A 22,991-nucleotide genomic window follows, 5' to 3' on the forward strand; every position below is an offset into this window, starting at 1 on the left:
GTGGTTGTACTAATTTATTTTCCCACAAGCAAATGTATAAGGATTCTAGTTTCCCCTCAATGTGTTGAAGGAATGTGATGAAATTCCATTTTGTAGCTTTGTTTTTTATACAAATATAAACTATATTGTATTTGTTACTGGTCTTGTTTACTATCATAACTATCTTACTGGTGTGAGGTGATACTTCATTGTGGTTTTGGTCTGCATTTCCCTGATGGATAATGATACTGAATATCATTTAATGTCATTACTGGCCATTTGTATATTTTCTTTGAAGGAAAGTCTGCTCAGATTGTTTGAGTCTTGTGCAGCAATTTTATACTTTTTTTAAAAAAAATAGAAGCAACTGGGGAGAACATCAAGCTATAACTAGTGCATTTCACTTTTTTTTTTTTTTTTTTTTTTGCCAGTCCTGGGGCCTGTTGAATTCAGGGCCTGGGTGCTGTCTCTGAGCTTCTTTTTGTTCAAGGTTACCACTCTACCACTTGAGCTACTTGTGGTTTTTTCTGTTTATGTGGTACTGAGGAATTGAACCCAGGGCTTTATGCATGCTAGGTAAGCACTCTACCACTAAGCTACATTCCCAGCCCTGCATTTTACTTTTTACCCCTATTATTTCATGATGGCTACATGTATATCCCTCCCTCAGCTCACAGAAGGGCTCCATATCTACCACCTTCTCAGACCTTTTTCTTTTCTTTTGTTTTCTTTTTTTTTTGTGCTGGTCCTGGAGCTTGAACTCAGGGCCTGGGTGTTCCTGAGTTTTTGCTCAAGGGTAGTGGTTTCCTACTTGAGTTACAGCTGTACTTCCAGCTTCTTGGTGGTCAATTGGAGATATGAGTCTCATTGACTCTCCTGTCCATGCTGGCTTTGAACTGTGATCCTCAGATCTTAGCCTCCTGAGTTAGGCTTATAGACATGAGCCACCTGCACCTGGCCACAGGTCTCCTTCTTGATGCCCTTTTGAAAGTGGCACTCTTTGATCTCTCCTTTCTTACACTGTTTTATTTTTACACAGTATACATCCTTTCTCTTTCTTTCTTTCACATTCCTTTCTCCTCTTTTTCCCTTCTCCTTCTCTAACTTTCCTTTCTCCTTTTCCCTTCCTTTCTTTTTTCCTTCCTTTTCCCTCCTATTTTTTTGTTTTGTGGTAGCATTGGGGTTTTGAACCCAGGATCTTGTACTTGCTAGGCAGATACTCTACCACTTCAGCAATGCCTGTGGCCCTTACACAGTGTACTTACTACTACTGGATATTATAAATAAGTTTTATTGATTTACATTTTCTTTTGATAGATGGTAAGCTCATTGAGTGAGGATCTTTGTTCACTTTAGTATACTAGTTGGGCCTCTCAGTACATGCTTCTTGAATAAGTAAGTGAATGAATGAATGAATGTGTGAAAGGAATAGGCACTCGATTCCACTACTCACTAGTTATAGGATCTCAGGCAATTAACTTTTCTCAAGTTTGACTTCTTCATTTGTAAGACCATAATGGTAAGAGTACGTACCTATGAGGATTAAATTATATGGTACATGTAAAGTACTAAACATATCTGTACTTTAAAGAAAACAGAAATAATGTATCTTTTCTCTTCCCCTGCTTTGGGTAGGTTACATAGGGGTATGTTTAACTGTATGTTGGTAAGGAGTTTGTGTTTGCCTTTTAAAGGACTCAAGTGAATCACAATTTTCCTCTTTTTTTCTTCCCTTTCGTTTTCTTTTTTCCCAGGGGATGCAGAGAGCAACTAATGTCACCTATCAAGCCCACCATGTCAGTAGGAACAAGAGAGGTCAGGTGGTGGGAACTAGAGGTGGCTTTCGTGGTTGCACAGTTTGGCTAACTGGTAAGGTCAAGAGAAAAAAAAAAAACAGCAACAAAAAAAATCCCTAAAACCTCCTCCAAAACAAAGAAACCACAAACCCAGTATTCGTAAGCATATTTAAATATGAGCTTTATTCCTGCAAGAACACCACATAACTGACATAGTGTAATTACAGTACAGTTAGATGTAATTCCTGTTGTTCTTTTATAGCAGTAGTATTAAATGAAGTAGAATAGAAAGGCCACAGACTGTTTTAAAGCTACCATTTAGTAGGTACTGCATTAAATGCTCCAAACTTTTGAGTGCAAAGAAGACATGTGCTCTGTTTCAAGATGCTAGCAGTGTAAACCATACAAAGAGAAAGAATGAGTGATAGGAGGTTCATAGAATCGGTGTCTGTCTTTCAGCTTCTGCTTTAGTCTCTGAATATTCCTGTGTTGCTTTTTCTACCATCTCCCTTTGTGGTTAGCTGTGGCAGGATAGTAAGAAGGTGAATCGATTCCAGTTTTTTTTTTAAATTTAATTTATTTATTAATTGAATACAAATCTTTTTGACAAGGTGTTGTGCAAAAAGGGTACAGTTACATAGTAGGGCAGTGTGTACATTTCTTGTGATATCTTACGCGATTCCAGTTTTTGAAGTAGCTTTAAAAATGATGAATCCTTTCACATCTAGGATATATCTAAAACTGTAGTACGTCTTGACACACTTCCCACTGATATTGTATTCCAGTTTACCACACACAGTGGTGAGAGAGAGTCCCCATTTCCAGTGTCTGTGTCAGCTCTGAATTTATCAGTCCTAGAAACTGTTTTGATGGTCAATTTTTTTTAAGTTGCATGTTTCAGTTTCATAGCACTCCACATTCTTCCTACCCTTCCTTCTTAAGTCTTATCTAAATTGCTAAATTGTTGCTTTTATGTCCTTCAGGTTTGTAACACTTATATGCCTTCTCTTGTATCAAGTTTCTCTATGTTTTAGTTATATAATTAACTTGATTCAGTACTCCATCCCCACAGCCAGTTCTTTCATTATGGCATGGTTACTCAGGATCTCTTAACTAGGATAAAGATCTAAGAGTTTGTATTTCCTTGGTAAGTAGTCTTTTAAGATGATCTTCTGGTAGGATCTGAAGTCCTTTAATTTTTATATTTGCAAACGTCTGTTTGTCTTTTGCACAGCTTGATTGGGTGACATACTTTCTCTGTCTTAGAATTTTTAAAACAGTATTTCATTTTCTCTTGGCATTTAATGTGGTTATGAAGAAGTATGAGGCTAGTCATATTTTCCCTTCTCTTTAGAAACTTTCTTTTTTCCATTTGGTGCCTGAGTATTCTTTCTTTTCCTCTATCTGAGTTTTTCCTTTCTCATTGATGCCATCTTTTGCAGTTGATTTTTGTCTGTGGTGTGGAGTTGGGATCCATTTTCTACCTGCTACCATATAGTTGATCAGTTCTCCCAAGTGTATGTATTGATTAGAGTATCTGTTCTTCCATTTATAGTGCTAGCTGTCATGTATCAGGTCTCCATGTATATGTGGGTTTGTTGTGGGGGCCCTGTGATCTGTCCAGGGATGGATTTGTCTGTTATGATTGATATCCTATTCCTGCCTTAACTACTGCCTCTTTCTTAAGTCTTGAGATGGCTGACTCCCTCAGCTAACACACACACTTGTCATCTCTCTATCATTGTGGCCTCAGAGAATTTAGTAACTGCATCTCCCAAATAAAAAGACTACAGGGAAGCTCCTTAGTTTTCTAGCCCTGCAAGTTACAAATCATCATTTTATTACTTTTTTTGGGGGGGGGGCAAAGGACTTCATTCAGTTAGCCCAGATTCAAGGGTGGGGCTTTAGACTGTGTTTCATTTTTCCTTCCTTTCCTTCTCTTCACCTTTCCCTTCTCCTTTTCCTTCTCCTTTCCCTTCCCCTTCCTTCCCTTCCTTTTATTTCTTTGTGAAGATTGAACCCAGGGCCTTATACATGCTAGGCAAGTGCTCTACCACTTGGGCTATGTGCACCAGAAAATGAGTCATATTGTTGAAGAGTTCATAGAATTAGACATTTGACTCTAAGCATCTTTGGGAATGACAATCCATGGTACTCATTAAATAAATATGTACTGTGTAAAGCAGCTGGCACCCTACTCTCAACATATCCATCTTCTATGTTTTGTTTTCAGTTAGCCTTCTCTGCTACCATGATTCCTTTAAGAGCATTGATATAGTAGACTTTAGTACTTTGTCTCTTGCCTTGTAACTACCCTGGCTATAATTTCTCTAAGTACCCAATAAGCTGGGAAAGCATTAGTGAACCCAGGTGCTTTTTCCTTCTTGTTATTTACGGAATAATCACCACTGGAGAGGGGTGTGAGTGGAAATGAGAGTGTTCTCTTAAGGTTTATAGCATTATAAATTGGTACTTTTATTATGGTGGTCTGTGAGGAGTGACCATCCTGGAATAAGAAGGTAACTTCATAATAATTTCATTTACTTGTACCCCTTGCATCTCTCCCTTCATCAGATAAAATATGACTATTAATAAAAAAGTGGTATGTAGCTTTAGAAGAATGCTAATAAGACAACCAAATGAATGTCTGAGTTTTGAACTTTTCCAGCAATTGCTAGGATACCTTTGGGCATGAAGATCAATAAGTTAATGTATGACCATTAGATATTTATCATGTGTAATAACATGAATATAATGAGTATGATTAAGCTTGTTTTATTAAAAGTCTACATTACTCAGTAGCTGTTTCTCTAACTGTCCACCTGGATGTTGTCTGGCTGTTCGGTGTAGGTTTGTCTGGGGCAGGGAAGACCACCGTGAGCATGGCTCTGGAAGAGTATTTGGTTTGTCATGGCATTCCATGCTACACCTTGGATGGCGACAATATTCGTCAAGGTCTCAACAAAAATCTTGGCTTTAGTCCTGAAGATAGAGAAGAGAACGTTCGGCGCATTGCGGAAGTTGCTAAGCTGTTTGCGGATGCTGGCTTAGTGTGTATCACAAGTTTTATATCACCTTATACTCAGGTACGTGTTTGGGACATTCTGTTCTCATGTCATTGATCGAAAATAGGCAAAGCACATAATGTAATATGAATGTGTAGCTAAATCCCTCCCCCCACCCCATGTTTAAATAACCTGGAACTTTTATGTGCTGTTATTTTTTGTGTGTATGTGTGCCAGTCTTTGGGCTAGTGCTATACCAGTTGAGATATGCCTCCAATTTCAGCTTTTTGCTGTTTAATTGGAGATAAGAGTTTCATGGATTTATCTGCTTGAGTTGGCTCTGAACTTTAATCCTCAGAGTTCAGCCTCCTGAGTAGCTAGGATTATAAACATGAGCTACAGTTGCCTGACTGTGCTCTATTTTTTAAAGTAAATCTAGTTTTGCTAAAAATCCGTTGTAAAGAAACTCAGAAGACAGACAAATCGTTGAGTTCAAGTCAATGTCAGCTTGACTTTTTTGTTTTGTTTTGTTTTTTGCCAGTCCTGGGACTTGAACTCAGGGCCTGAACACTGTCCCTGGCTTCGTTTTACTTAAGGCTAGCACTCTACCACTTGAGCCATAGCACTGCTTCTGGTTCTGTTTATGTGGTGCTAAGGAACCAAACCCAGGGCTTCATGCATGCTAGGCAAGCACTCTACCACTAAGCCGCATTCCCAGCCCCTAGCTTGACTTTTCAGTTCAGTGAGTCTACTGGGGAATATTTGACAGCTATCACAGACCAGGGAAAATCTGTCTTACACTTGTTCTTCCAAGTTCCAAGTTCTTCTTTCCTCATAGTTCTTTGGTCCCAGCTCTTATCAACACAGCCTCTATGTTAAAGACCACAGCAATATCAAGTCACTTTCTGTATTCCTCTGAGGAAAGTCATGTGGATTCTTAACACAGGATTTGTTTCTCCTGCTTAGTAGGCACCCCTTTCCCTTCTACCTTTCTCTTTTCAGCATCAGTTTACTTCTGTTCATGTTTCTGTATGTACTTTGTTGAGGTTAGGGATTTTTCCTCTTGAATATTTCCCCACCTCCCTCAGGCTTTGTTGGTCCTTCTCTTTGTTGCTCACAATACTGTACCTTAACACACCATTTTATAATACCCTAACTCATTGGTGCTTCTCATAGTAGCAGTAATGCTAACAGTGTAATATCTGTCATCTGTCCACATTATGTACTGTTAAGTGTTGTGAAGAGCTCTTCATGTGAATTGACACCTGATTCTCATCCTGCAGTATGGAAGGTAGATGGGAGGAAAGTAAGATGTTCATTGCTCAGTCACAAGTCCTCACAGGAGTGACTTGTCTCCAGAGACAGGTGAGTGACTCACATGAGGACTTGTACCCAGGCAGTGTGTCTCTCTGACCATACTCTGTCCATAGTGCTATGCGGCCTTCAGACCTTACCAGTTCTTTCTGTGTTATTACTCTTGACTTACAACAGATTATTTTGTAAGGAAGCCCATATATCAAACACACAGTGGTTCGAGTGGAGGTTTTGGAGTTGGACACAAATAAGCTAAGTCATCAACTCTGCCAGCTCAGCTCACTTAACTTTCTTCAACCCAGGTGATTTCTACCTTACAGGGCTGCTCTGAGGAGTCAATGAGTTATCTATGCCATGCTCAGCACACTGTTATGTGATAAGTATTTAATATTACAATACATAATAGCACATTTCTAGTACAGTAGCAGAAACACATTTTAATGGCTACAGAGATAACTTTTTAAAAATAAAAATTGAGCTGGGCACTCATGGCTCATGCCATGAGATCTCAGACTCTCAGGAGTCTGAGATCTGAGGATCATGATTTAGAGCCAGCCAATGCAGGAAGGCCTATGAGACTTATCTCCAATTATCCACCAAAAAGCTAGAAGTGGAGCTATGGCTCAACTGGTGGAGTGCTAGCCTTAAGCACAAAAGCTCAAATACAGCACCTAGTATCTGAGTTCATGCCCCAAGACTGGCACAAAAACAAACAACAACAGTAATAATAAATGTCCTGTAAGAGTTACAAATAACTCACACAGTTCATTTAATTGACCCGAAGCAGTAGTCCTACAAAGAAAGTTTCCTGAAGACCACTTTTTCTCTTGAAACTTTGGGATCAATGTCAATATATTGTCAGTTTAAAGTGTAACAAAGGAAATAAGTAAGGCATGATTTGTCTGGGCGCCCATGAGAAAGGTGGCTAATGCTAACCTGAACTATGTGGGAAAATTAGAAGAGGGGAAGAGGGGCACAGACCAGCTTTGAAAAATACTGACTGTGCTTTGGTGTAGAGTGTGGAGGAGCAGGTTGCACTTGAGAACAGCAAGGTGACATTCCCAGACTAAGAACAGAAGCAGGGGTTGACTTTCAAAGGAGAGTGTGTCTTGGTGATGGGGTGGAGGGGTTTTAGACAGGGTGATGAAGAGTTGGGTTTAGGAGTTGTGTAGGAAAGGTAAAGCTTGGGCAGTGTTTGACAGGAGACATGGTTTGGGGGGGCTTGTGTTTAGCAAGGAAATAAACCACCTTAGGATTGTGTGTGTGTATAAAGTTGCCTTTATGCCAGCTGAGATTAAACATTATATTGGAGACTGGCCATTTGCCATTTGCATTCTAGCTGAATTTTGGCTCAGGTTTCCCATAGAATTTAGGTGAAAATGCTGGTTATGGTGGCACATTATCTGTAATCCCAGTGACTCCAGCGGTGGAAATCAGTAGGGTTGCAGTTGGAGGCTGTTTTGGTTAAAAATAACAAGACCCCATTGCAGCAGCTGGACCATATGTGGTAGACAGATCTGTAATCCCAACTAGGCAGGAGGCATAGGTAAAAGAGTGACAGTCTGAGCTGCCTTGAGCATAAAGCCATAAGGCCCTATTTGAAAAATTACTGAAGCAAAAAGGGCTGAGGACATGGCTCAAGTGTTAGAGCTCCTACAAGCAGGAGGCTCTGTGTTCATACTCTAGTGCTGGCCAGAAAAATAAAAAAGAAGGAAAGATACTGGTATTAGAACTAGGAAACTGAAAGGGAATACCAAAACTGAGAGACACAGGGTAAAAAGACAAACGACTACAAAAGCAATACTTGCAAAACTGTTTGGTGTAAATCAATTGAACAACTCATGGGGAGAGGGAAAAGGGGAGGGGGGAGGGAGAAGGAGGGAGGAGGTAATAAACAGTATAAGAAATGTATCCAATGCCTAATGTATGAAACTGTAACCTCTCTGTACATCAGTTTGACAATAAAAATATAAAAAAAGGTGACAGTTTTTATGGCACATCCCTTGTTTCATGTTGGCTTTATTCCACATTATACCTGTACATGTATTATGAAGAGTGACGATTAACCTAACACCTTAGATTTCTTTGTTCATTTCAATTTATTTTTAAAACATACATTAACTTTTGACCTGGTATGTTTTTCGCTATCAGAGGTGTAGTCTTCTTTTCTTAGATACAAATATGGCAGTTCCAGTTTGTGTGATCATATTTTATTGCTTCTATCCAAATCTTACCATTTCCAGGATCGTAACAACGCAAGGCAAATCCACGAAGGCGCAAGCCTACCTTTCTTTGAAGTGTTTGTTGATGCTCCTCTGCATGTTTGTGAACAGAGGGATGTCAAAGGACTCTACAAAAAGGCACGAGCAGGAGAAATTAAAGGCAAGTGATAATTTTATCCCATTTTCTCTGTGTTTAGTAAGATATTTGAGATTTTCTTTTTTTGTGTCCTTACTAGGGCTTTGCTCAAGTCTAGTACTCTACAACTTGAGTCACAGTTCCACTTCAGGCTTTTTGGTGATTAATTGGGGATGAGTCTCACAGTTTCCCCAGTTTTCCTTCCCCAGTTGGCTTCTAAGTGGGATCCTCAGATCTCAGCCTTCTGAGTAATTAGAATTATCGTTAGGAGCTTCCTGTGCCCTGCTGATGTTTGCTCTTTTCATGTAGTGGGCAAACCATCTTTTTAGAGATTGAGAGTGTTACATGACACTTGAGATGGGTGTTATCACAGTGTTCTCTTGGGCTCAGTATTATTGGTTATTATTGCTTATAAATCAGAGTTGGGACCTCAAGAGATAGTGAAATCCTGCCTGATAGAAAGTAGTGTCCTAGCATTGGATTAACAGCTGAAATCTCCTCTATAGTCTTTGTTGGGGTGAAAGTATAGGACGTCCCATAATGATTAGGAAAAATACCTGAATTATAAGCTGACAAGGATGAGACTTCTCTTATTTATCGCATAGCATTTGGGATGGGCCTCTGTTCCTTCTGTAGGACTGAGAATCAGCATAGTACCGATTCCCTCCTCTTTAGATTTCAATGGTATACTCCCAGTGTTAACTGTGATGAATACGAGACATTGAAGGAGAAATTTAGAGCTGGTCTCTGCTGTGCTTTTGATATGAGTCATCTTGTTTATTTTATAGACATTCTTTCACATGAATCTTGTTACTTATTTACTGGGAGCAGAGAGCATGCTGACATTTGAAAATTAAAAGGTCACTTCGTGAACACTGTTTAGGGATGATTGATTCGTGCAGATCACTTTTCGTGGACTTCCCTTCAGGGGCTGTGATGACCTGTGCTCCTCTGAGGAGCCGCTGGGTGCTTTGTGCCTTCCATTCCTAGCCCTGAAAATGCCTTGTTAATCTGTGTGCTTCTGGGTTCGGACTTGCGAACGTTTCAGCAGTTGAGGCATATTCTTTCTGTGTTGACTTGTAGGTCTTTGGGCAAGGCTGATGCCCTGCCCTCCCTTGTTCAGCTCTTGTCATTCTTTCCCTCTTCAAAATGGAACTTTTGATGGATTGATGACGGTCAGCATGATGGTGACTTCTTCCAATGCATGGCTTTTTGTAGCCAACTAGCTTATAGAAGATACATGGTGTGTTTGGGGCCCTCGCGTTAAAACCTTCCACCTACTTTAGTGTTATGATTCTTTTTGTAAGCATGTATTGGTGCTGACTGGAATAAACTAACTTGGGTACATGGACACAATGTTGGGCATTTTTGTATCTTAAAAACTTAGTCATGGTAGCCGGGTGCTGAGGGCTCATACCTGTAATCCTAACTACCCAGGAAGCTGAGATCTGAGGATTGTGGTTTGAAGCTAGCCCGGGAAGGAAAGTTCATGAGACTCTTACCTGTACTAAATTACTCCCCCAAAGCCAGAAGTAGACCTCTGACTCAAGTGGTAGAACACTCGTTTTGAACACAAAGAAGCACAGGGACAGAAGCACTCAGGTCTTCAGTTTAAGCCCCAATGTGGGCACTAAAACAAAACAAAACAAAAAGTACTTTGCTGCTGGCCCGCATCATACCTATCACAAATATAGTTAATGCTTATTGGATAGATGAAAGGAGTGGGAAGAAAGGATGTTAAGCACATAGAGCAGGGTATATTAGCAAGGTATATTATTTGGGGCTGGGATGCAGAGATGAATAAGACCAAACCCAAAAGACCTTTGAGTCACTCTAGTTTGTGCCCTGTTGCTGGGAGTGTGTTTGTGTTTGTCTAGTCTCCTTTCATTTTTCTTTTTTTTTTTTTTTGGCCTGGGCCTTGGGCTCAGGGCCTGAGCACTGTCCCTGGCTTCTTTTTGCTCAAGACTAGCACTCCGTCACTTGAGCCCTAGTGTTTTCTATATATATGGTGCTGGGGAATTGAACCCAGGGCTTCATGTATACAGTGCAAGCACTCTTACCACTAGGCCATATTCCCAGCCTCCTTTCATTTTTCTAAGTGTTGGATGTATTCCTCAGAATACACAATATGTGTGTGTATGTGCGTGTATTCTCATATATTGGTTTATTTTAGGTTTATTATGTGCTAGAGTCCCTGACTATAGAGTTGTTCACTTTGTTATTTATTCATTACTTTTTGAGATAGGTCTTATCAAGTAGCCCAGGCTAATCTTAAATGCACTATCATTTTGTCTCTGCCTTCTGAGCACTGGAATTGTAAGTATGTACCACCATGCCTGCCTTACAACTGGGTGCTGGTGACTTATGACTATAATCCCAGCTCTTCAGGAGGCTGAAATCTGAGGATTGAAGTTTGAAGCCAACCTTGGCAGGAAAGTCCATGAGACTCTTATCTCCAAATAACTTCTGAAAAGACAGAGTGGAGCTGTGGCTCAAGTGGAATGCTAGCCTTGAGCAAAAATGCTCAGGGATAGCACCCAGACCCTGAGTTCAAGCCCCAGGACTAGCGCGTGTATGCTTGTGTGCGCACACACACACAATTTACTTGTCAGAGTGGTGTTTATCAAGTTCTCAGAAAACACTATGTTGGCAGTCACTTAAGAACAAACAGATTAGGTATATCATTGCATAGATTATGAGACCTCAGGCTTTAATAGACCTGCATATAACATTTACTGGGCAGTATAAATGTATCCCATTCTGAAAAATCATGATTCCCTAAATGTGATATCATGATCAAGTAGTTATAATTATTTACTTGAATATAAGTATTTTTTTCTCACAGCATACATTTATCATAATACCTGTGGGATCACTTAGCTAGGAGGAGAAGCTCTGGATTTCTATAATGTTAAAGCCAGCTTTTCTAACCAATGGCTTCCCTGGCTGTGCTGTGTACTGATGTTACCTTGGGAACTTGTGTAATTACTGACCAACCTCTTTGTGAGACTGGCGGGGTTGTGGGGGTGGGCCCTGGCCATTGCATTGTATAGCCACACAGAATCATCTGCACAGCTGCTGTTCTAACTAGACTTATTTCTTCCCAGTTTCTGTTTTCTGTACACAAGTGAGTACTACCAGGAATATTGGGAATGCATTTTTTTAAAAATTTTCTTTCATAACTTCAGTGGTGCTTAGAAATCTGAAATAGAATAAGCATATGTTTTTGAATGCTTTCATTAATGGTACCTAATAGTAGTGGTTTTGAATTTTTGCTGAGCATTCTTACCTAAGAATGACGTAGGCTCTTTTCTTTTTGTTATTTATTTATTTATTTAAAGTGTTTATTATCAAACTGATATACAGAGAGGTTACAGTTTCATACGTTAGGCATTGGATACATTTCTTGTACTGTTTGTTACCTTGTCCCTCATACCCCCCTCCCCCCTCCCCCTTATGACATAGGCTCTTTAAGGTAGACAGGCAGTGTGTTGTTGGTTAGGGAAGTCGGACAGTAATAACTTATCTCGGCACAGCGGCTACATGGTAATACATATGTAGTTGGGAAATTCTGAAGAGTAGCCGATACCTACATTGGTCACATCTTATTATGGAATCTATTTGATGATGTAATAGGCTTCTTATTTATGATTTAAGTAATAGTTGTACTGTCAGATTGTCTTACTTCAACACGTCTTACATGATCACAGAAGCCTGCAGAACTTTGGTTTGGTCACAGATAGTCCTTGTGAGTATAATGGATAGATTGACTAAGGCTTTTATAGACCTGCATATCAGTTTCTGCATTGAACCTTGTCAGGTACAGATTTAAGTCTGGGCCTTTATTCCCGTGGAGATTTACCCAGTGGTATTCATTCTTTATTTTGTCACTGACAGTTTAGGCATTAGAATTGGTTTGTTGACCAACATGTTGTGGCCAGTCTGGCAGGAACCTAACCTTTTGTCTTACTGAAGAGCAATGATTCAGTGTTCACTGATTTAGTTTTGTGTCAACTTTACTGACTGTCCCTACAGTGAGTAGTGAGAACTGTCTGTGTGTGCTTAAAGAGGAAACACAAGTTTAGTTGAAATCATAACACTGTAGCTGAGAGGAAGCATAAATAGTAACTTCAACATGGATTTGCACTGAAGAAATGTTAATCTCTTCCCCCCAATATCATCTGGTACTTTTTAAAGGTTTCACTGGGATTGATTCTGAATATGAAAAGCCCGAAGCCCCTGAGTTGGTGCTGAAGACAGACTCCTGTGATGTTAATGACTGTGTCCAGCAAGTTGTGGAACTTCTACAGGAACGGGTAAGGAAATGCAAAATAAACAAATCAGAGAAGTATAAACACCTTATAACCACCCCTCCAAAAAAGGATAGTATTAGTATTGAGTAATATAAATACTTTAAATTCTTTATAGTAGCAAGAGTTTCCCATAGGTGTTACTTTGTCTGTGTTTCGGCCATGTTGAACATAGGCAACCTGTGATAGATCCCAGTCAACGTTAAGCTCAGAAAGCTTCAAGGTCAAACAGTGTTTCTTTTTGTGAGTAATTTTACCACAAAAATGCCTAATAGTAGAATCCCAGCCATGATTATAATTACTAGTATATTACTAGTATACTAGTATAATTACTAGTATATTACTGTTATATACCATTACTATAATATTATTGTATTATGAATTTTTCAAATTTTTTATTGTTGGTGGTAGTGGGGTTTGAACTCAGGGCCTGTGCTAGCTAGATAAGTACTTTATCGTTTGGCCCACACCTTCTTTGTTTTTGAGGTTATTTTCCAAATAGAATCTCACTTTTTGCCTAGGCTAGGCAAATCTTCCTACCTATATTTATACAACAATCCTCCTAACTATATCTCTGGCATAGCTGTGATTATAGGCTTAAGCCATTGTGCCCAGTGTATAGCATGGCTTTCTACTGTATAGAAGAGGGTAGTATGGCCTAGAACATCTCAAGAGAATGAAGCTGTTTAATAGTGCTATATCCATGGATATAATGGTAGCAAGTAGAGCTTGCTTTCTCTGGTACTCAGGGTTACTTTGGAGTGATTCCTCTGAAATGAATTCTACCTGGAGTTCTTTATTTAATGTCCTTTAGTACGAAAGATAAAATATTCCACTGTCCATGAAAGATATGTTCTCAGCATGCTGTGCATTAGGGCAATGAGTTCTTTGGTTACCATGGTAACTTTGGTATACTGTCATATCTTTATGGTCTTGAGGAGATTCATTCTCTCTCTCTCTCTCTTTCTCTCTCTGTATATATATTGATGGTATTGGCGTCTCACATTTGCTACACAGGCACTCTACCACTTGATCCATATACTCTGCCCATTCATTTTCTTAACACATTTTATTTGGCATGCATTTATTCAAGAATGTAGAAGACACTGGTGGGTGGTGGTTCATACCTTCAATCTTAGTTACTCAGGAGGCTGAGGTTTGTGGATTGCAGTTTGAAGCCAGCCTGGGCAAGAAACTCCTTAAGACTCTTTTTTGTTTGTTTGTTTGTTTTTTTGTTTGTTTTTTGTTTGTTGCCAGTCCTTGGGCATGGACTCAGGGCCTGAGCACTGTCCCTGGCTTCTTTTTGCTCAAGGCTAGCACTCTACCTCTTGAGCCACAGTGCCACTTCTGACTTTTTTTATATATGTGGTGCTAAGGAATGGAACCCAGGGCTTCATGTGTACGAGGTGACCACTTTACCATTAGGTCATCTTCTAAGCCCTCCTAAGACTCTTATCTTCAATTAAGAACCAAAGAGAGAGAGAGAGAGAGAGAGAGAGAGAGAGAGAGAGAGAGAGAGAGAGAGAGAGAGAGAGAGAGAGAGAGAAACAACCCCCCAAAACAAAAAAAAAAAAAACAACCCCAAACCCTGAAAGTAAAGCCAGGTGCCAGTAGCTCGTGCCTTTTATCCTAGCTACTCAGGAGGCTGAGATCCAAGGATTCAAGGTTCAAAACCAGACCAGGAAAGAAAGTCTATGAGACTCTTATCTCCAGTTAACCACCAGAAAACCGAAAGTGGCACTATGGCTCAAGGTGGTAGAGTGCTATAGCCTTGAGCAAAAGAGCTTAGGGTCAGCACTCAGGCCCTGAGTTCACACCCCACAACCGACCAAAAAAAAAAAAAAAGAAAAGAAACAAAAAACTAGACATGAATTTATGGCTCAAATGATAGAATGCTAGCCTTGAGCAAAAGTGCTCAAGAGACAGCGCCCAGGCCCTCAGTTCTAGCCTCACAACTGACAAAAAAAAAAAGGTAAGAAACACTAACAAATAACAAGTATGTTTGGTGTAAAAACCTCCCCTAACCCTTGAGTGGTCACTAGATGGCCTGCTAGGATTTCTTTTTAACTCAGTTTGTTATGACATAAGGAAGTAGGCTTCTTGCTGGTTTTAATCTAAAGTGATATTTTAAATACTGGTTTTTAATCTTACCAGGAACTCTAGATTTACTAGTGCTTATAAATTATTTAAAGGTTTCTTTTTCTTTTTTTTTTTAACAAAATGATGGCTTAGTGCTCTAAATGGATTTTATACAACACATAAAAAACAGGCTCAGTTTTAAAGTGTTGCCAGACTGTCATTTGTGTTCATGCTTGGGATGCATGAAGTTTAGATGATAGAAATACAACAGTTGAATAAAAATATGAAGGAGCGCTAGTATTGAAATCTGCTGAGCAGACTTGGCTGTGGAGAAAAGGTGCAGAGAATAATTTACAGGAAAACTTTTAACTTTGGAATCACTGTGTTTGTGCTCACATGTTCGGTCAGAGTTCTTAGGAAGGGTTAAACATGAGGAGTTACTGTTTTTTTTGTAGAGAATGTTATTTGTGCTGTCTGCCAGTTTCCAGGTGAAAGCAATTATCTGAGCTAAGACTATAGGCACAGACTAGGTTAGATCTTAGATGATGTACAATCTTAAAAAAAATAGTACCCATGTTACATTTTAAAGTTAACATTTAAAACTCATAATATTTAAATGGTCTGGAATTACCACATTTAGAACTTACCCCTCACCAATGGTGGGAGTTAAGTTGTTTATAGACCCCTGCTCAAGACTGCTAAGAGCATCCCTTAGCTCTTGATACCCTTATGTGCCAGGACTACAACTTCTCAGATGGGAGGTGAGGGGTCTGGGTATTAATAAAGATGTTTTTTTCTGGCCTGACCTGTGATCTGTTTTTTGATTTGAAATTTGCTGAAATAAAGGGTTTTGTATGGAAAAGATGAAGAAAAAATTCATTGCTGCTTCTAATAGCTAAGTGGAACTCTGAAGGCATCTCAAATAAAATGAATAGCTCACAGGTCAGGGCTTGGAATTCTGTTGTCCACATACCATGTCTCACTTGGAATTGATTTTATTCTTTATGGATGTTTAGTGGTACTGTTGGAAAACAGATTTGTTGTAGAATGTACTGGAAACTTGCTGTATTTGCATTTTAAAGATTCTTTGGCGTTCCTGATAGAGTTACTTCTTTTGTCTATACACGTAGAATCTGTGTAGAACTCACTTCCACTGAGCAGACACTCTTTGTGCTCCTTGATTTGTCCTAATATGTCTGCATTCACCCCTGAAATACTTTATCTTTCTAGAAGAGCAATATAGCAGCAGCCTCCTGAGTTTCTGTTTTGGTGTTGGTTACATACTAGGAGAATTTTGTGGTTATGGTATCAAGCTAAATTTTACTTAATATGTTGCTAGACAGGAATCTGAAAAGGGAATTTTGTGAGCTGTTTCCAAGGAAAAAATACATTTTGACTCAAAAATAAAATACAAAAAAGGATTTCCCCATTATCATGAAAACAAAGTGATTACTTTATATATAAAGCAGGATTTAATTAAAATTATCGTCATACTGGATCATGATATTTGTGCATAAACCATCTGAAATTATTTGGTTAGGCTTGTAGCATCAGTATTACCCTTTTTGTTTTCAAATTTGTTATTTTGGAGACACTTAGATTTGCTCATAAATTATTTGTATATTTGTGTTGTAAGTTAGTGTGGTTGGAAGGAAACTGTATACATTATCTAGAGAAACTTTTGTTACTTTGCTTTGCTCATTTGGACCGTGTCTCCAAGGGAAGTTGAGTCAGGGATCTGTGAGCACATTGCGCTGTTGTGCATAGCCCCAGCTTTGTGCCTTGAGCACAGAGTGCTCCACTCAGAAGTAGCACTAATTCAACTCTTGATGGTGGGAGTAAAGCTGAGATATGCTGGAATATATATTGTATTGTATGAGTAAAAATGTGACTTTAGTGATAAAGGAACATATAAAATTAAGTTTCAAGTTAGTTTTGTTTTTTTTATTTACAATTGTTACATTGTATTTGAGGTCACTTCTTTTCCTCTTATTAATATGAAATGATCTTTTTCTTTGTGAGACTCTTTTTTTTTTTTTTTTTTTTTGCCAGTCTTGGCTCTTGGACTCAGGGCCTGAGCACTGTCCCTGGCTTCTTTTTGTTCAAGGCTACCACTCTACCTCTTGAGCCACAGCACCACTTCCAGCTTTTTCTGTTTATGTGGTACCAAGGAATCGAACCCAGGGCTTCATGCATGGTAGGCAAGCACTCTACCACTAAGCCACATTCCCAGCCCCGGTCTTCTTTTTCTCTTCTGACTAATAGATCTAATTTGATTAGAGATGTACTTTGTTAGATATGAGAATAGCTACTTATGTCTGCTTTCTGGGCCGACTTGCTTGGAAGATTTTGTTCTACTCTTTCACCCTAAGCCAATGTTTGTTTTTGTTGGTAAGCACCTTTTTTCAAGCACCAAATGATCAGATCTTATTTTTTAATTGAACTCCCATTTCTAGGTATTTTGATGGGAGAATTATGACCATTATTATTCAGTGATTATATTGAAAAGTGTGTAATTTCTCTCTGGCTAGAGACAAGTCCTAGAGCCTGAGGATCTCTACAGAAATATTACTAAGCGTGGGACTGGCAGAGTGCTCAGAATCTAGTTATTCAGTGCCTTTGGGGACCTGTTAGCAGGCAGACCCAAAAGCTCTCAGCATGGGACTCAGTGAGCCTACAGTATCTTCAGCCTCAGCCTTCCCATGCTGGATCAGCTAACATTAGGATAATTAGTCGAGGGTAACACTGCATATTCAACATTTTCACTGCTGTGAGTTAATACCTGAGAGAATAACAAAGGAAGAAGGATATGTTTTTTTTCTGTACAGTTTCAAAGACTCAGTCTATGATGGGAGTGCAGGCATTCAGGCATTCATGGCATTCAGGAAGGAGAGAGAAGCAGTACCAGGCAATAACACTCCTCAGAAACCAACATCTTCCAGCTAGGCCTCGCCCCTCTGCCAGAGTTCACCATCTCCAAATAATCTATGCAGAATTTGAATTCAGCAGTACAGTAAGCCATTCAGAGGTCAGAGATCTAATTGATTTAATTGTCTCTTATATATCCTCTCAGATACCCAGAGGTGTGCTTCATGAATCTGGCATTTCTCAATCTAATCAAGTTAACACTAAAGGTTAGCCATCACAGGCAGCAGATCCTATGTATGTATGTATGTATATATGTATGTATGTATGTATGTATATATATTATACACACATATACATATATATACATGTATACATATCTACATGAAGTGCTGATTTTCTTCATTAAAGTGCTTTGTAGAGAAGTTGAAATTCTTGAGTCTAACCTTTAATTGTATTCCTGTTATGTAGGATATAGTACCTGTGGATGCCTCTTATGAAGTGAAAGAACTGTATGTGCCAGAAAATAAACTTCACTTGGCAAAAACAGATGCAGAAACATTACCAGCATTGAAAATTAATAAAGTAAGCTCTATGTTGCCTTTCAAACTAAATGGTACTTCTATACAGTCATTAGTTTGATAAATGTGGCTTGTGTCTGTGTTTGAGGCTGGGGCGGAAGTAATGGGGGTGATGGTGTTGTGGTATATATCATAATTTCCAGGGAAGGGCAATGTTTTAATTTGTGAAAAACGATTCCCACATTACTATGGCTTTGATTTACTTGTAGTGCTTATTTTGAAATATCAAAGAACAAAGATTGTGTGAGAGTTTTAGGCTTAAGAGAGAGAATGGGTTCTAAAACATTAAGAAATACTAATCTATAATAATTAAAATGAACATTGTCTCCTTTAAATATGTTTCCTAATCTCCTGCCCAACATTTGTCTCTCCCTTTCATATATTAAGAATAATTCATGGATTAAGACTAGTTCTGTTGAATATCTTAACTCTAATGATACCATTAGGTGCCTTTCACAATAAAAGATTACTGAGTTAAATGAAGTGTGAAGAGAATGGAACACATAATTTATTTTAAAATCTTAGAGAATTAAGTTGTACCATTTATGAATGTTTTAGAAATAGAGAGATTAAGAAGTAAGGACAGAAAGGATTGGAAGTTAGATTTTTTTAGCCTTTCTAGTAAGACAACAGAAAGCCAAAACACCCAAGGAAATACCAAATCTGAAAGTAGAGAAGGGAGACACCACTTCTTGGACTTGAAGGAAGACTCCTGAGTGGCTGCTCAGATTGGTGATAGGTGATGTACTTCATGTGACTGGGTCATTGACCAGAACCCAATACAGGGTAGAAGGAGGAGTATAGAGCAGAGTAGCTCCAGAAGCTGGCAGTGGTGAAGGAACTTGTTTGTCACTGACTGGGTTTGCATGGAATGGACAGACACACATACATACACAGTGAGAATGAGACTGATTGAAGGAACCCTGGCCCATCAGACCATAATGCCCAGAAACACAGTGGCTTTTTCTAACTGTGCCTTTTCCTCAATTAAGTTTGTTGGCTGTACACCTAGAAGACACCCTGCCATTTCTGCTCTTACTCACAAGACATTTCCAAACACTTCACCAGAGGCAAAGGCTTCCTTCCACCTAGGAGTTTTGCAGGAACAATAATGTTTTGCTTCAGTTAGATACCCTGCAACACGGGATTCCAATACATACCAGTCAGTTTCCATGAAAGGTTTAGAAAAGAAGTGCAGAGGAAAACTTGAAGTGAAACAAAATTCTCTGTGAAAACCAATTCTTCTGGGAGTTGGATCAGGGAAATTCTTTTCAATTATTTGATACTTTCAGTGGAACACATTGGTCATAATGCTTTGGGAATAAATAGGAGACACTCATTTCATTGCACACTCTTTGGTCTAGTTGTCATCTTTTTCTCATTACAGATCTACTGCTATCTGATTTAAAAAGCTTATATTAGGGATATGCACACTTCATCTGTTCTAAAAATTCTGATATGTTAGAAAATCTGAAAATTCAAGAATTAATGGCCTTTATAAAATGAAGAGTACTTCGTTAAGATTGTCTTTTTGTTGTTGTTGTTTTTTTTTTTTTGCTGGTCTTGGGGCTTGATCTCAGGGCCTGGGCTCTGTCTCTGAGCTTCTTTTGCTCAAGGTTAGTGCTCTATCACTTGAGCTACAATACCACTTCCAGCTTTTTCTGTTTATATGGTACTGAGGAATCAAACCCAGGGCTTCATGCATGCTAGGCAAGCACTCTCCCACTAAGCTACATTCGCAGCTTGTCTGAGGTCGTAATTATTATTACTTTGTTTTTGTTTCCAGTCCTGGGGCTTGAACTCAGGGCCTGGGCACTGTCCCTGAGCTTCTTTTTGCTTCAGGCCAGCACTCTACCACTTGAGCCACAGCACCACCTCTGGCTTTTTCTATATATATGTGGTGCTGAGGAATTGAACCCAGGGCTTCATGTATATAAGGCAAGCTACTCTACCACTAGGCCATATTCCCAACCCAGTAAATTATTTTACTTAAAGGTTTTATTTTTCTTCTTCTTCTTCTTTTTCTTTTTTGGTTTATAACAGTGGTTGTTGAAGTATAGTTTGCAGTCCTTCATTGTCAGCATTTTCTGGAAATGAGAAAAATAAAAAATCTTGGGCCCTACTGAATTAAAAACTGAGAGTGAAACAATCTTTATTTTAACAATCCTTGCAGAGCACAAATGATACACAGTAAAATTAGAGAGTTAATGCTTTAGGTGAGACTGTCTTTATTAGAAACATGTAGAATATTCATTACCTGACCCATGAAATTGTAATCCCTCTGCATATCACCTTTATAATAACAATAAAATAAATAATAACTTTAAAAACAGAAACACAGAGGCTTAATGTTATTTAAGTTCAGCAGGAAAATATGGATTTTCCTAGTGCTCTAATTCTGTTAGAGTTGTATAATCCAAACCATCTTTAAAATGTGTGTTGCTCTTACTTTCAAAACTAAGTTCGTAAAAGACTTTTCTACTTGGGTTGTAACTGAATGCATGTGTAATTTTCCAGGTGGACATGCAGTGGGTGCAGGTCTTGGCAGAAGGGTGGGCAACCCCTCTGAATGGCTTCATGAGAGAGAGGGAGTACTTGCAGTGCCTTCATTTTGATTGTCTTCTGGATGGTAAGGTAGTTTACATTCCAAGGTACATTGGGTATGGAAGTGGCATTATATAGTTTCAGGTGTTTGTACTGTTTGTAAATAGTAGTGGGAACATGTTTAAAAGAGGTAGCTTTTTAAGGTAAGTTATTCCCTGGTCCCTGTGGAAAGGATCCCCTCCCAGGGACATTTATGCCAAAGCATGCCATCCTAAAGCCATTATCCAGCTTTCTGAAGGGAAGTCAAGGAAGCCTGAAATAAAAGACTAAATTCAAGGCTCTTCCTAAGCAACGGTTGTGCCCTCGAGTCAGGCAGAGATCTCATACCATGTTTTTTTTTCTTTTTTCTTTTTCCCCCGCAGTAGATGTAATTTCACCTTTATAAACACATTTTTCAGTTTTTTTCCCCACCTAAGGATTCCTTGTTGCTTCTTAGATACTCATTTGCAATAATTTTCCTTTTTGTAGGGGACTGTCCTTTAAAATTCTTTTTATATTTATGCCCTTTGGTGATGTAAGTAGAAATGAACATTCTGACTTCTACTTTTTTCTAGTTCTTTTCCTTTTCACTCCTTCCTTCCCTCTCCCATATCCACCCTCCTACCCCCCTCCTCCTTTTTCTATTTATTTATTTAATTTATTTTTGAGTTGGGGCTTTACTTTGTTGTCACAACTGTCTGCCGACTCACTATGCTGCCTACATTGGGTTAAAATTTAAAATTTCCAGCCTCAGCCTTCAAGTACCTAGGACCTATGTGCTACCATGTCTAGCTCCTCTTATTTTAAGACATTTGAAAAAGTTGTCAAGGTAAGCCAGGTGCCCGTGGGTCATGCCTGTAATCCTAGCTACTCAGGAGGGTAAGACTGGAAGATGTGGTTCAAAGCTAGCCTGGTAGAAAAGTCTGTGAGTCTCTCTCTCTAATAAACTACTCAGAAAAAGCTGGAAGTGGTGCTGTGGCTCAAGTGGTAGAGCCTCTAGCCTTGAGCACAAAGAGGCTCAGAGATAGTGCCCAAGCCTTGAATTTAAGCTCCAAGACCAGCAAACAACAACCACCACAAATTTTTAGAGTATTTTTCTTCCTGTTTCAAGGATTTCTAAGAATACTCAAATATATTTATTCAACTTGGCTCCTCAGGTATAATTCCTTATCTCATTCTGTTTTCACAAGAATTCAAGTTTTCTGAAATGTAGTTCTGTGCCTTGTTCATATAATGAGATGCACAATGTGTTTTTGGTACTGTTAGTCATAACCCTGATGATGCCTCCTAGGTAAGCAGTGCTTTTTATTACTTTTGTAATTCTGTATAAAAGTGGTCTTCAAGGAGAACTTGATACATTGTCATGCAAGTATCACTATACAATGTTGGTTCTTTTTTTTGGTTGTGACAGATTATTGTTGTTCTCTCTGAACAAGTTTGTTCCTGCCTCTAATTTTTTGTGTCTAGTTCTAAGTGAGGCTGTCCCTGGGTGCATGAGCCTTTTAGAATTAGAAATGTGTCCACGGAAGAGGAAGATGAATGGTAGTGAGGCCTACTAAGCAATCTAAGCTATGTGTGTTTGTTCTTTCGTGCCCACAGGCGGTGTCATTAACTTGTCAGTGCCTATCGTGCTGACCGCCACTCACGAGGACAAGGAGAGGCTAGATGGTTGCACAGCATTTGCTCTGATGTACGAGGGCCGCCGCGTGGCTATTCTTCGCAACCCGGAGTTTTTTGAGCACAGGAAAGAGGAACGTTGTGCCAGACAGTGGGGAACAACATGCAAAAACCACCCCTACATTAAGGTCCTAAATACACCTTGCTATGTTTATCTTGACTTCCTGTGACATCTGTGCTGTAATGTGGGCATTGTTTTGTTCATTAGCTCTTCCACTGCATTATTAATAGTTTACAGAATTTTGACTGGATTTTATGGTAGTGTAAAAAGCTGACCTAATCATTTTGGCTCAATTAAATATTCAGCAATTTTTTTTCTAGTTCTTTTTTATTTGTATACTGGGGCTTAAACCTGGGGCTCACTGGTCTGAGAATGTGGCTTAGTGGTATAGTGCTAGCCTTAAGCTCAGGGACAGTGCCAGGCCCTGAGTTCAAACCCCAGAA

General features: G+C 39.1%; 1 protein-coding gene across 1 annotated transcript in view; it reads left to right on the top strand.

Moving 5' to 3' along the window:
* Papss1 (3'-phosphoadenosine 5'-phosphosulfate synthase 1) overlaps positions 1 to 22,991 on the top strand; it is a 59,999-nt gene that overhangs the window by 9,787 nt on the left and 27,221 nt on the right. The window contains exons 2-8 of the mRNA XM_048333385.1: positions 1,734 to 1,848; positions 4,626 to 4,861; positions 8,338 to 8,476; positions 12,650 to 12,768; positions 18,178 to 18,291; positions 20,805 to 20,916; positions 22,470 to 22,675. Coding sequence (XP_048189342.1) covers positions 1,734 to 1,848; positions 4,626 to 4,861; positions 8,338 to 8,476; positions 12,650 to 12,768; positions 18,178 to 18,291; positions 20,805 to 20,916; positions 22,470 to 22,675 — 1,041 coding nt within the window. The remainder of the gene's footprint in view (positions 1 to 1,733; positions 1,849 to 4,625; positions 4,862 to 8,337; positions 8,477 to 12,649; positions 12,769 to 18,177; positions 18,292 to 20,804; positions 20,917 to 22,469; positions 22,676 to 22,991) is intronic.

Source organism: Perognathus longimembris, chromosome 24 (genome assembly GCF_023159225.1).
Source record: "Perognathus longimembris pacificus isolate PPM17 chromosome 24, ASM2315922v1, whole genome shotgun sequence".
NCBI classification, from domain to species: domain Eukaryota; kingdom Metazoa; phylum Chordata; class Mammalia; order Rodentia; family Heteromyidae; genus Perognathus; species Perognathus longimembris.